The 12,244-nt window shown below is 60.8% G+C and overlaps 1 protein-coding gene across 1 annotated transcript in view; it reads right to left on the bottom strand.

Annotated features, from left to right (window-relative positions):
* The window catches only part of HK3 (hexokinase 3), a 30,086-nt gene extending 24,592 nt beyond the window's left edge, over positions 1-5,494 (bottom strand). The window contains 4 exon segments of the mRNA XM_037907348.2: positions 223-385; positions 477-621; positions 4,936-5,018; positions 5,411-5,494. Of these exon segments, the coding sequence (XP_037763276.2) occupies positions 223-385; positions 477-621; positions 4,936-5,018; positions 5,411-5,479 (460 nt within the window). The 5' untranslated portion in view covers positions 5,480-5,494.
* Positions 5,495-12,244: the final 6,750 nt, after the last annotated feature.

The following is a 12,244-nucleotide window of genomic DNA, read 5'->3' as shown; positions in this document are numbered from 1 at the left end:
CACGATGGGATGGGCCCTGCCTCTGGGCTGCAGCTCTAAGCCCCTGTTCTTAGTGTGGGGCCCAGCATGGCTCCCCTCCCCCAGCCACAGCCCAGCTGGAATGGGGGGGCAGGTGCTGACACCCAAGCTCTGGAGCACCCCAGAGCACTGGCCATGGATGGGGAGCCTGGGGCTGGTACCAGGAGGGCCCCCAGCCCCGGGCCCCCACAGCCGGTCCCTTACCGGTGCCGTCCGGGGTGGAGCGGATGAAGGTGGGCAGCATGCACACTGTGGCTTGGGCGTGTGTCCGGCGGCTCAGCCCCCGGTCCATGGCCTCCAGCATGCTGTCCTTGACCCGATGGAGCTTCTCCAGGGACAGGCACAGGGGCTGCAGGGAGCTCTGCATCTGGGAGGGGAGGCAGGGCTGGTCAGGGAGCACCCCAGCAGAGCCCGCTGGCAGCAGGGCAGCGAGTGGGGGGCAGCGAGTGGGGGTTTACCTTTGTGGTGAGGTGCCGGCTCTGGGCCTGGGGGCTGCTGCTCTCGCTGACACCAGCCAGCCCATGGCCAGGGCACGTGGGGCTCAGCTGGTTCGCGGGGGGCTTCCCCACCAAAGGCTTCTCCTGGCCGGAACTCATCTGGGGCCTGAGGGGCAGAGAGCAGGGTGAGCTCCCTGTGCCAAGGGGCAGCTGCAGAGCCAGCCTATGGCCCCCAGCCCCCACCCTGCAGGCCAGGCACCCGGCATGCTCTGGGAAGATCAGGCACCTGCAAGTGCCCTGCCCTAGAGCCCAGAGCCCCTCCGCAATCAGGGGGCCACGGGGGCTCCCCAGCTGCCAGCCCCTGCCAGCGCCCCCAGAGCTCAGCAGCTGCAATAATTCATGTGGAGCGGCCCCAGCATGAGCCCCCACACCTCACCCCAGTGCCTCAGCCCCGGCAGGATGCGAATCCTCAGCCTCACCCCTGTGAGTGCAGAGGGCGACAGATCCCTGAGCACTGATTAACTGGAGAGCATAAAGCCTGGCACACACCCAGCACATGCCCAGGTGGATGGTGCTGAGACTGGCCAGGCCCCAGGGCCCTCAGAGCGGCCTGGGCTGGGTTCAGATGTTCAAAAACCTCCTGTTTGATGCTGGCTGAGAGTCACTGCAGGCTGGAGATCGGCGTGGGCATTATTCCCTCTGGGGGTGGAGGCGAGTGGACTCCCTGAGGGGGCCCATGTCAGAGCCCAGGCATGCTGCAGGCTCAGAGGGGTGAAGTGCTGGGAGCCAGAGGGGCCTACGGGTTAACCCCCGAGAGAGAGCGGACCCCCGAGAAGGGCTGTCACTCTGAAGGGGGTTCCTCCCAAAGGCCGTACGGAGTGTTAAGGAAAAGTTAGCACATGTGACTCCATTTTGGTTTGGGGCCCACCATTGTTTAAATGCCAGCACATCATACACCAGGAGGAGTGATCCTTAGATACTGAATCCCTGTGAAAATCCTCCTCCTTGTCTCCAGCCTGCCTTGATTCCCAGTATCTGGTTTTTGTCAGTCTCTAACTCCCTGTCGCTTGGCCTTGATGTGAGGCCTCCCATCCTGATAATAAAAGTTACTGATGCATGGCTTTAGGACCATGCTGTGTAATTAACATACTAGTTTAGCACGAGGAATGCACCAAGCAGGGATAGGTGGTAAATAAGACAAGGGTTTGTTTATTGGCTAAGGTTTCCGATGCACGAGGGCAACATGCTTTGCTAAAAAGTATATAACCTTTGTATAATCTGTATTCAGGGTCCCCTCCTGGCTAGCAGGGGGGCACCACGCTCGAGCGTAATAAACTTAGTGTCTTTTGGGAACTCTGCAGTTGTGGACTTTATTTCTGTGCCTCAGCCTAGATTCGAACTGTGCGTGACCTATCAGGTGTAATTCGTAGCACTTGTGTGCGTGTCCTACAAGGTGTAATTCGTAGCACTTGTGTGCGTGTCCTACCAGGTATAATTCGTAACAGGAGCCGAGAGCCCGCGGCCTGGGAGGCCGTGACACAGGCACACGCTGCCCGACTGTCCCAGAGCCACTCACAGAAACGCAGCCCCCATGGCACTGTGCGCCCACCTGGGCACCAACAGCCACCTGAGGAAAGCAGGTGCCTGACCCAGAATGGCCACTTCATGGGCACACCAGCCGGAGCTTTGCCTCGGCAACCCCCCCAGTACCACTGAGGAAGGCCACAGGACATGGGCCGGGGGAACTTGGGTCCTTCAGGACAACTCGCCCCGGGCACTGCCCTCCGGGCCACGGGAACTCAACCTGGAGCTGGTGACAATCCACCCCAGTGGCAGGAGCCCAGAGGTGAGTCTGGCAAGCCGAGGCAAACCACCGAACCCTGCCTGGTGCTGTCACCTCCTGGCTGCCCCCAGCGATAACCCAGCCCGGGGCTGCGGCTTTGGGGAGCTAAGGCTTGATGACGCTGCACCCCCTGCACCAAGCGATAGACCCACTCACAGCCTGGGGGCACACAGCACCCCCGGCCAGCGCCACCCCCAGGACACCCACTGGTGCCCAGCATGGACCTGGCCCTGGCGATGCGTGAACAGCACGAGCTGCCGGAGAGACCAGCTCCCCTGCCACGGCGCAGCAGCTGCCCTCCAGGGCTTGGCTGTGGGGCTGGCACTAGCTTCACCCCACAGCTTCCTCCCCTACCCACGCAGCCCAGGAAGGGTCAGGCCCGGCCCTTTCTGGGAACAGGGCGAGCTGGCAGGGAACAGGAAACTGCTTGTCACTGTGTTCTTGTGTAACTGCCCGTTGCCTCGCCCTGCCCCTCCCCACCTCGCCCTGCCCCTTCCCCCCCACCCTCGCCCAGGCCTGATTTCAGCCCTAACCTGGGGGCAGCCAGGGGTCAGTCCTCGCCTGGCCACCGTCTGCCTTGCACCCCCTCCCCGGCCCCTGAAAGCAGCTGCCATCCCCCCTCCCCAGGGTCCCTGCAGGGGGCCCAGCCCCAGCCAGAGCCCCGCGTGCACCAGCAGGCACGAGGGGCAAAGCCCAGGTGGGCACCTGCCTACCTGGCCCAGGGTCTCTCGCCAGCTCTGACAGCAGGCTCCAGTCCCACCCCAGGGCAGGGCACCAGGGAGAGACATGCCCTGACTGGGGTTGCCAGAGCCCTCCCCTCCTGGTTCTGTCATGCGGCCCAGGGCCGAGGCCACACCAGCCCCAGCACTCACGCTGCCATGGCCCAGGGGGCTGCAGGACTGTGTGGCCGGGCAGAGCAAGTGGGGGCAGCCTGGGAGCCAGTTTGCAGGCTGAGGCTCTGTGATGAAGCGGGACTGTTCTTAATGTTTCCTCTGAATATTGTGGGGGTGCCTCAGTTTCCCCTAGGCAGTTCTTAAGTGTCTAGGGGGTGGGATAAGGTTGTATGATCCTTGCAGAGCCCTAGGGGGCAGGTGTGGGCAGGGGTCTCGACACAGAGAATGGCCGACACCCTGTTTCCTGGCAACTGATGGCCTGGGCCCTTCCCCCCTGCAAGGTGAGAGCTAAAGGGTTGGAGAACAAAGGAATCCGGTGCCCTCCTGGCCCGGGAAAGGGACAAAGCCCAGAGGAGGAGGGGTTGGGGGGAGTTTCAGTTTGGGGCTGGCTGGGGACATGGAGTGAAGGGCAGACGTGGTTGTCTGGCTCACTGCCCCCCAAAATGGACCCGGCTGAGGGGTCCTGTTCTCTGCACCTACAAGCTCTGTGTTAGACCATGTTCCTGTCGTCTAATAAACCTTCTGTTTTACTGGCTGGCTGAGGGTCACGTCTGACTGCGGAGTTGGGGGGCAGGACCCTCTGGCTTCCCCAGGAGCCCCGCCTGGGCGGACTCGCTGTGGGAAGCGCACGGAGGGGCAGAGGAGGCTGAAGGCTCCGAGGTCAGACCCAGGAAGGTGGAGCCAGGTGAGCTGTGTGTCCTGCAGACAGGCTGCTCCCAGAGAGGAGACTGCCCCAGGTCCTGCCTGGCTTCATGGGGAGCAGTTCTAGAGCATCGCCCGGGGACTCCGGGACACCAGCCCCAGCTGCTCCTCGGGCGCTGCAGCCCCGGAGCCAGGTCTGTCCCGAAGCAGTGGCTGGGGGCCACAGGGCGAGAGGGCCGTGGTCACTGAGGGGGCCAGGCGCCCGCAGGCAGCCCGAGCACCCGATCCTGGCGCCGCCCTCCCAGTGCCCCGGCAGAGGAGAGGGCGGCAGAACCGTGGCTCCTTGGCGGGGCGTCTGGCACATGGGGCCGGCTCAGACTGCGGGGGAGGAGGCGGAGTGTGGGGCTGCCCCCTGCCGAGCCGGGACAGACTATTTCCAGGCCAATTTGCATTTACCTTCACTTCCAATTAGCACTTGTAGATTTGAGCCCAATGTTTTAATTAGCTCAGCGATTATTTGTGCCATTAATTAGGCAGCCTCATTAATGAGCCCTCCCCCTCCCAACTGGCAGTTGGTAGCAGCGGGTGGCTCGGCAGGGAGAGCAGGGTTTGAACCCAGGGCGCTGGGCTTTGGGACCTGACCGTAGTCACATACCAGGGCTCAGTGCCAGCCTGGCAAAGCCCTGCCCAGGGGCTCAGGGAGCCAGCGGGGCTGCCCCAGATCGCCCCTTTGTTGAGGAGCTGCCGGGTAAATCGGTGGGTGCGGATCCGGCTCTACAGGCTCGGAGCATCCCGGCCCCGCCCTGAGGAACCTGGCACTTGCGCCCCTGCTCACCGGCCTGCAACATGGCCCGACAGCTCCTCACACCGGGCCTGTGGGAGGGTGCCCTCATGAATTCGTGTCTGAGCCGGCACCTCCCCATATGCCAGAGCAGCAGCTGGCACCGTTAGGGTCAGACGTGAAAGCGGCCCCCCGACCAAGCCGACGCCAGAGCCCAGTATCTCCCTCCCCACCCCCCTACGGCTGCAGCCTGCCCAGGTGACAATCACCAGCCCTGCCATAATGTGCTGGCACCTTGCTTGGTGCCCAGCCCTGACTCACCGGGGCTGGGGTGGGCGCTCGGGGCTGCGGGCGCTCCTGGCACTGCTGCGTGTGCTCGCTCCACTCACTCTCCCAGCTGTCGCCTAATATCAAAAGTGAAAGTAGCCTGTGACAAGCTATAAAGTTTTACCACACATACTCCCTTCCTGCACGTACTCCGCCCTTTCGTCTGCCTGCTGCTCCACGCAGCCCCCGTGGACAGCGCGGGTCTTGCCCTCCCAGCCACACACTTCGCTTCCTGGCGTAGGGGCATCACCCCTGGGCTCACTGAATCCACCAGAGACAGCCGTGCCCAGCCCTGCACAGGCACCCGCTGGATGCCTGGGTTCTCCTCCCAGCTCCCATGCACGCCTGCTCAGGAAAGCCTGGAGCAGCCCAGGGCCCGGGGCCATGCACAGGACCCCCCTCTGCCGCAGGAACTCACACCTGCCCAGCCCAGGTTAATCACAGGTGCCTGCAGGTGTAGCCCACACACCTGCTGGATGTGGAGTTCTGGCCCATCTAGTGGCACCGGGACCACGTAGAGAGGGTTGAATGAGTCCATTCTACAGCCTCAGCTTGCTCCTGCACTGAGCTCCAGGGGTCCCAGGTTCGATCCTGCCTGCCGACGACCAGGGTCTGTCAGTGTTACGCATGTTCCAGACGCACGGACGTGCTCCAGTAAGAATGTGTCATGGCATGAGGGGGAGTCAGGGCCCTGCACCCCCACTTCCTGCGATTCACCGGGACTCTCAGCCAGCCAGTAGAACAGAAGGTTTATTAGAGGTGACAGGAACCCAGAGATTGCAGGCATAAACAGGATCCCTTAGTCAGGCCCTTCTGAGGGGCAGAGAGATTAGACCCCAGTCTTGGGGCTCCCTCCTCTTCCCCAGCCAACTCCCCAAAACTGGAAACCCCTCCAGCCATCTCCCCCAGCCTCCCCCCAGCTCCTCCTCCCACCTTTGTCCAGTTTCCCTGGCAAAGGTGTCACCTGGCCCCAATCCCCCTCCTGGCTCAGGTGACAGGCTCTCGGGTCTCCCATCCCCAATTAAACTCCCCTGCCACATTCCCAGGTCAACACTCCCCCCTCCCTGCTGTGTCACATCTCTCCCCCCTTCAAGACTGAACTGAGCGGGGTCACTGTGACCAGTGACCTGGGGAAGTTCGGGGCCCCCTCTCCAGGACAGCGCATCCGCTATCAGGTTGGCACTTCCCTTCACGTGGACCACGTCCATGTCGTAATCCTGCAGGAGCAGGCTCCATCTCAGGAGCTTGGCGTTGGCTCCTTTCATCTGGTGCAGCCAGGTCAGGGGAGAGTGGTCGGTGTAGACGGTGAAGTGTCGCCCGAAGAGATAGGGCTCTAGTTTCTTGAGGGCCCACACCATGGCCAGGCACTCCTTCTCGATGGCCGCGTAGTGTTGCTCCCGGGGTAGCAACTTCTTGCTCAGGTACACGATGGGGTGTCTCTCCCCCTTTTCATCCTCCTGCATTAACACCGCCCCCAGTCCCGTGTCTGAGGCGTCGGTGAACATCACAAAGGGCTTGTCAAAGTCTGGGTTTGCCAGAACTGGGCCACTGACCAGAGCCTCCTTCAGCGCGCGGAAAGCCTCCTGGCACTGCTCGGTCCAGACCACCTTGTCTGGCTTCCCCTTCTTGCATAGCTCAGTGATGGGGGTGGCTATGGTGCTAAAGTGGGGCACAAATCTTCAATAGGACCCCACCATCCCAGTAAAGGCTTGGACCTGCTTTTTGGTGTGGGGAGAGGGCCAGTCTCTGATCACCTCCACCTTGGCTGGTTCCGGCTTTAGGCGGCCGCTCCCCACCCGATGGCCCAGGTAAGATACTTCAGCCATCCCCACCTTGCACTTCTCCGCTTTGACAGTCAGCCCAGCCCCCTGGAGTCGGTCCAGCACTTGTCTAACCTGGGACATGTTGTCCTCCCAGGTCTGGCTAAAGACACAGATGTCATCAATATACGCCACGGCAAAACTCTCCATCCCCCTCAGGAGCTGATCCACCAGGCGCTGGAAGGTGGCCGGCGCTCCCTTGAGGCCGAAAGGCAGGGTCAGGAACTCATAGAGCCCCAGAGGGGTGATAAAGGCCGATTTCAGCCGGGCATCTGCATCCAGCGGCACTTGCCAGTAGCCCTTTGTAAGGTCCATGGTGGTAAGGTACCGAGCTCCTCCCAGCTTGTCTAGGAGCTCGTCCGGCCTGGGCATGGGGTAGGCATCAGATACAGTGATGGCATTGAGCTTCCGATAGTCCACACAGAACCGGACCGACCCGTCCTTTTTGGGGACCAGCACCACCGGCGAGGCCCAAGGGCTGGCCGATGGCTGGATCACCCCCAAAGCCAGCATGTCCCGGACCTCTCTTTCCAGGTCCTGAGCAGTTTTCCCTGTGACTCGGAAGGGGGAGCATCTTATCGGCGGGTGCGACCCTGTCTGCACCCGGTGGACAGTCAGATTAGTGCGTCCAGGCTGGTTGGAAAACAGCTGTCGGTAGGGATGCAGCACCCCCCTGACCTCAGCTTGCTGGGCAGGGGTGAGCTGATCCGAGAGGGGAACTGTTTCCAGGGGGGAACCAGCTCTGGTCCCAGCGAATAGATCTACTAAAGGGTCATCTCCCTGCTCAGCCAGTCTCTCTCGGAAGATCAGGACATACTCCACCACTGACTCTCCATCGGGAGTGGCCTTCCCCTCCCATTCGTCTCTCATCAGGTCCAGGGGGCCCCTTACCCTCCTGCCATATAACAGTTCGAAAGGTGAAAATCCGGTAGACTCCTGGGCCACCTCCCTGTACGCGAACAGCAGGTGAGGTAAGTACTTGTCCCAATCCTGCGGGTGCTGGTTCATAAAGGTTTTCAGCATCATCTTTAGCGTCCCGTTAAACCTCTCCACCAGCCCATTGGACTGGGGGTGATACGCTGAGGCCCAGTCGTGCCGGACCCCACATTTCTCCCACAAGCACCGGAGCAGGGCCGACATGAAGTTGGATCCTTGGTCTGTCAAGACTTCCTTGGGGAACCCCACTCGGCTGAAAATGGTCAGGAGCGCATCCGCCACGGTGTCTGCTTCAATGGAAGCTAAGGGCACTGCCTCAGGGTAGCGGGTGGCGAAATCTACCACCACCAGAATGTATTTCTTCCCCGACCGGGTCGTCTTGCTGAGAGGCCCCACGATGTCCATGGCCACCTTCTGGAAAGGCTCCTCTATGATGGGCAAAGGTCTCAAGGCCGCTTTCCCCTTGTCCCGGGCCTTCCCCACCCTCTGACAGGGGTCACAGGATCGGCAATACTGCCGGACCGTGGTAAAGACCCCGGGCCAGTAAAAGTTCTGTAGCAACCTCTGCCGGGTGCGCCGGATTCCCTGGTGCCCTGCGAGGGGGATGTCATGGGCCAGGGACAGGAGCTTGCGGCGATACTTCTGGGGGACCACCAGCTGCCTCCTGATCCCACAGGACTCCCCTTCCCCTGGGGGAGCCCATTCTCGGTACAGGAACCCCTTCTCCCACAGGAACCTCTCCTGGCAGCCTCTCCTCATGGTCCGTCCCACACTGAGGTCGGCCAGGTCCCTGAGCTTCCGCAAGGAGGGATCTTTCTGCAACTCGGCCTGGAACTCAGTGGCTGGGGAAGGGATGGGGCCCGGTTCCCCCTCAGTGGCCACGTCTGAGGCCTCCGCCTCTCTGAGCCGTGCCCCTCGGCGCTCCCTCCCCACCAGGGTAGGGTCCTGCGCCTCCGGTGTGGTACCCTCCCCGAGGGCAGGGTGCAGTGCCCCTCGCCGGCTCTGGCTACGGGTCACAACCAGGGCGGTCTGGGGGTTGCTTGGCCAGTCCTTTAGGTCTCCCCCCATCAAAGCCTCAGTGGGCAAATGGTGGTGCACCCCCACGTCCGTGGGGCCCTCCTTGGCCCCCCATTTCAGGTGTACCCTTGCCACAGGCACCTTAAATGGGGTCCCGCCCACCCCCGTCAGGGTCAGGTAGGTGTTGGGCACCACCCGATCTGGGGCCACCACCTCAGGCCGGGCCAGTGTCACCTCCGCGCCCGTGTCCCAGTATCCATTGACCTTCCTCCCATCCACCTCCAGGGGAACAAGGCACTCGCTCTGCAGGGACAGTCCCACGCCCACCCTGTAAACCGAGAACCCTGAGTCCAGAGCATCCAGCCCTCTGGAGGGAGCTGGCTGGGGTACTCTTCCCTCCTGAGCAGGGGATAAGCTGCCAGCCCCCCTTGCCTGGGAAGCCTGCCCCTCATCTGGATGGGTCCCTACCCAGTTAACCCTGTGCGGGTTCAGTCTGCTCAGTCTGTCCCTGAGCCTGGGGCACTGGGTCCGTACGTGGCCTCTCTGGCCACAGTGATAGCAGCTCAGGTCACTTTGGTCCCCTCGAGCGGGTCGGAGGGGCCCGACACCAGGCGTTCCCCTTGGGAGGGGGTTCTCCCTATTTCCCCGCTGGGAGGTCCCATGGTGACTCTCTCTTTGCATCGTGGGGGGCCTGTTCCTTTGGGACTCCTCCCTGCTACCCCCTGACCGACTGTTCACAAACTCGTCGGCCAGCTGCCCTGCGTGCTGGGGGTTCGCGAGCTTTTTGTCCACCAGCCACAGCCTCAGGTCGGAAGGGCACTGTTCATACAGGTGCTCCAGTACGATCAGGTCAAGCAGGTCCTCTTTAGCTTGGGCCCCCGCTGTCCACTTGCGGGCATATCCCTGCATCCGGTTGACCAGTTGTAGGTAGGTGACCTCAGGCGTTTTACGCTGACCCCGGAACCTTCTCCGGTACATCTCGGGGGTCGGCCCAAACTCACGGAGCAGGGCCTGTTTGAACAGTTCATAGTCCCTGCCTCTGCCCCTGTCATCCGGCTGTACACCTCCACGGCTTTGGGGTCCAGTAAGGGGGTGAGGAACCGGAGCCTGTCTGCAGGGTCAACCCTGTGCATCTCGCAGGCATTCTCAAAGGCCGTCAGGAAGCTATCTATGTCCTCCCCCTCCTTCCGCTGGGCCAGGAGGCACTTATCAAAGCTCCTTGCAGTCTTGGGTCCCCCCTCCCTCAGCCGCAGCGGGGCCCCACTGCTCCTCAGCCTGGCCAGCTCCAGCTCATGCTGTCTCTGCTTCTCTTCATGCTGCCTCTGTTTCTCCTTCTCCTCCCACTCATGCTGACGTTGCTTTTCATGATCCTCCAGCTCCCTCATTCTCATCTCCCTCTCCCATTCCAGCCGCCTCCGCTCCAGGGATGGGGAGCTCCGCCGGGAGGATCCCCTGCTGGCTGCTGGGGTCAGGGTGCCCTCGGTATTCACTGGGCTTCCCCTAACCCCTCCCCTAGGCAAAGGTAGGAAGGGTCTCGGGATGTCCTGGGCAGCAGTCTGACCCCTCCCAGCCCGGTCAGGCCCCAGGGCCCACGCTGCATCCCCCGGGCGGCTTCCCTCAGGGACAGGGATCGGGTCATCCAAGCGATCCCTCTCCTCCAACTGGGCAATCAGCTGTTTCCTTGGTGGACCTCCGGATGCGCAGCCCCCTCTGCCTGCACAGCTCCACCAGGTTGCTGTTAAGGCGTTTAGCGTACATCTCCCTGCTGGGCACTCGCAGGCCTGTGCAACTTTCCACGGTTTCCAGGAAAAACCCCTAGTGTGCCAGTCCTCCTCGAGGTCACCACCTCTTTGCCAGGGTCGAGCTGCAGACTCCTCCGTCCCGGGACCGCTCGCTGCAATCCCCCGGGGGACCCTGTTAGTGCAGAAGTTCTTCTCTCTGGTCACATACTCCCAGGAGGCTAACCACCCCCTGGAAACCGTCTCTCTCTGAATCTTCAGCACGCCTGGTCCCTGTCAATCCCCCTTCGTTTTACTGCTCCCCAGTCACTTACTGCAGGAAGCGCCATCTACAGGGTGCAGTACATCCCACCTCTGCCACCAGTTGTCACAGAGTGTGGGGGAGTCGAGGCCCTGCACCCCTCTTCCTGGGATTCACTGAGAATCTCAGCCAGCCAGTAAAACAGAAGGTTTATTGGACAACAGGAACACAGTCTAAAACAGAGCTTGTGGGTACAACCAGGACCCCTCAGTCAAGTCCTTCTGGGGGGCAGGGAGCTTAGACCCCAGCCTTGAGGTTCCCTGCCCAAAACTGAAACCACCCAGCCCCAAACTGAAACCAAAACCCTTCCAGCAGGGTTCCTCCTGCAGCCTTTGTCCAGTTTCCTAGGCAGAGGTGTTACCTACCCCTCCTCCTCCTGGCTCAGGTGACAGGCTCTCAGGTATCCCATCCCCAGTGAAACTCCCCTGCCACATTCCCAGGTCAACACTCCCCCCTCCCTGCTGCGTCACACCAGGCAGAGGAAAAGACAGGCTAGTGAAGGAGAAACAGAGCTCAAGAACAGGTTTGAAGAGTTGGAAAATGAAGAAGGGGTACGGCAGGTGGACACTGAAGGTGAGAAGGGCAAGGAAGAAGAGAAGAGTGGCTAGTCCTATAGGAAAAGGGGAAGAGTCAATGGAGACAACACCAAATATGAGCCCCAGGAGGATACAGGATGGGTTGAAGAGGATTACAAGGGAGAATTGGAATCGAGAGGACTTGCAGCCAGAGGGAACGGGGGATAGACTGGAGAATAGCATCATCACCAGGGAAAGGCAGGGCTAGGTGATCCGGGGATTCCTTACTGAGAAGAATAGACAGGCCTGTAACATCCAGAGAACAGAACGGTGTGCTGTATGCCGGGTACTAAGATACAGGATGTGGACCTGAGGCTGAATAAGATCCTAAGGGGAGCAGGAAAGAATCCACTGATTATCCTTCATGTGGGAACAAATTATATGGCTAGATTCTCACTGGAACGTATCAAGGGCGACTACGCCAGGCTGGGGAAGACGCTTAAGGAAATCGAGGCTCAGGTGGCCTTCAGTGGGATTTTGCCTGTTCCTAGAGAGGGCAACAAAGGTGTGACAAGATTATGATGCTCAATGGATGGCTCAGCAGTGGTGCTATAAGGAGGGCTTTGGGATGTATGGCCACTGGGAGGCATTCATGGACAGAGGACTGTCCTCTCCGGACGGACTTCACTCTGAGTGAGGAGGGAAATAGACTTCTAGGATGGAGGCTGGCACAACTGATTAAAAGAGCTTTAAACTAGGAATCTGGGGGAGATGGCTGGGAGATTTCCAGGTAATCTCCTTGTTAGATTTTAACATTGAGAGGAAAGAAAACGAAATAAGAAAGGATACAGCCGTAGGTAGGAGAATGGACATAAGGAGGAAGGGCAGTGAGGATACCAGTCAAATAGGTGATACTGGCTGTAGAATGACCGTGCAGAATCAGGTACAGAATGTGAGCGAAGCCAAACAGCAAAA

This window comes from Chelonia mydas, chromosome 8, assembly GCF_015237465.2.
Source record: "Chelonia mydas isolate rCheMyd1 chromosome 8, rCheMyd1.pri.v2, whole genome shotgun sequence".
Taxonomy (NCBI): domain Eukaryota; kingdom Metazoa; phylum Chordata; order Testudines; family Cheloniidae; genus Chelonia; species Chelonia mydas.
The sequence above is the reverse complement of the archived record's forward strand: the minus strand, read 5'-3'. Positions and strand labels throughout refer to the sequence as shown.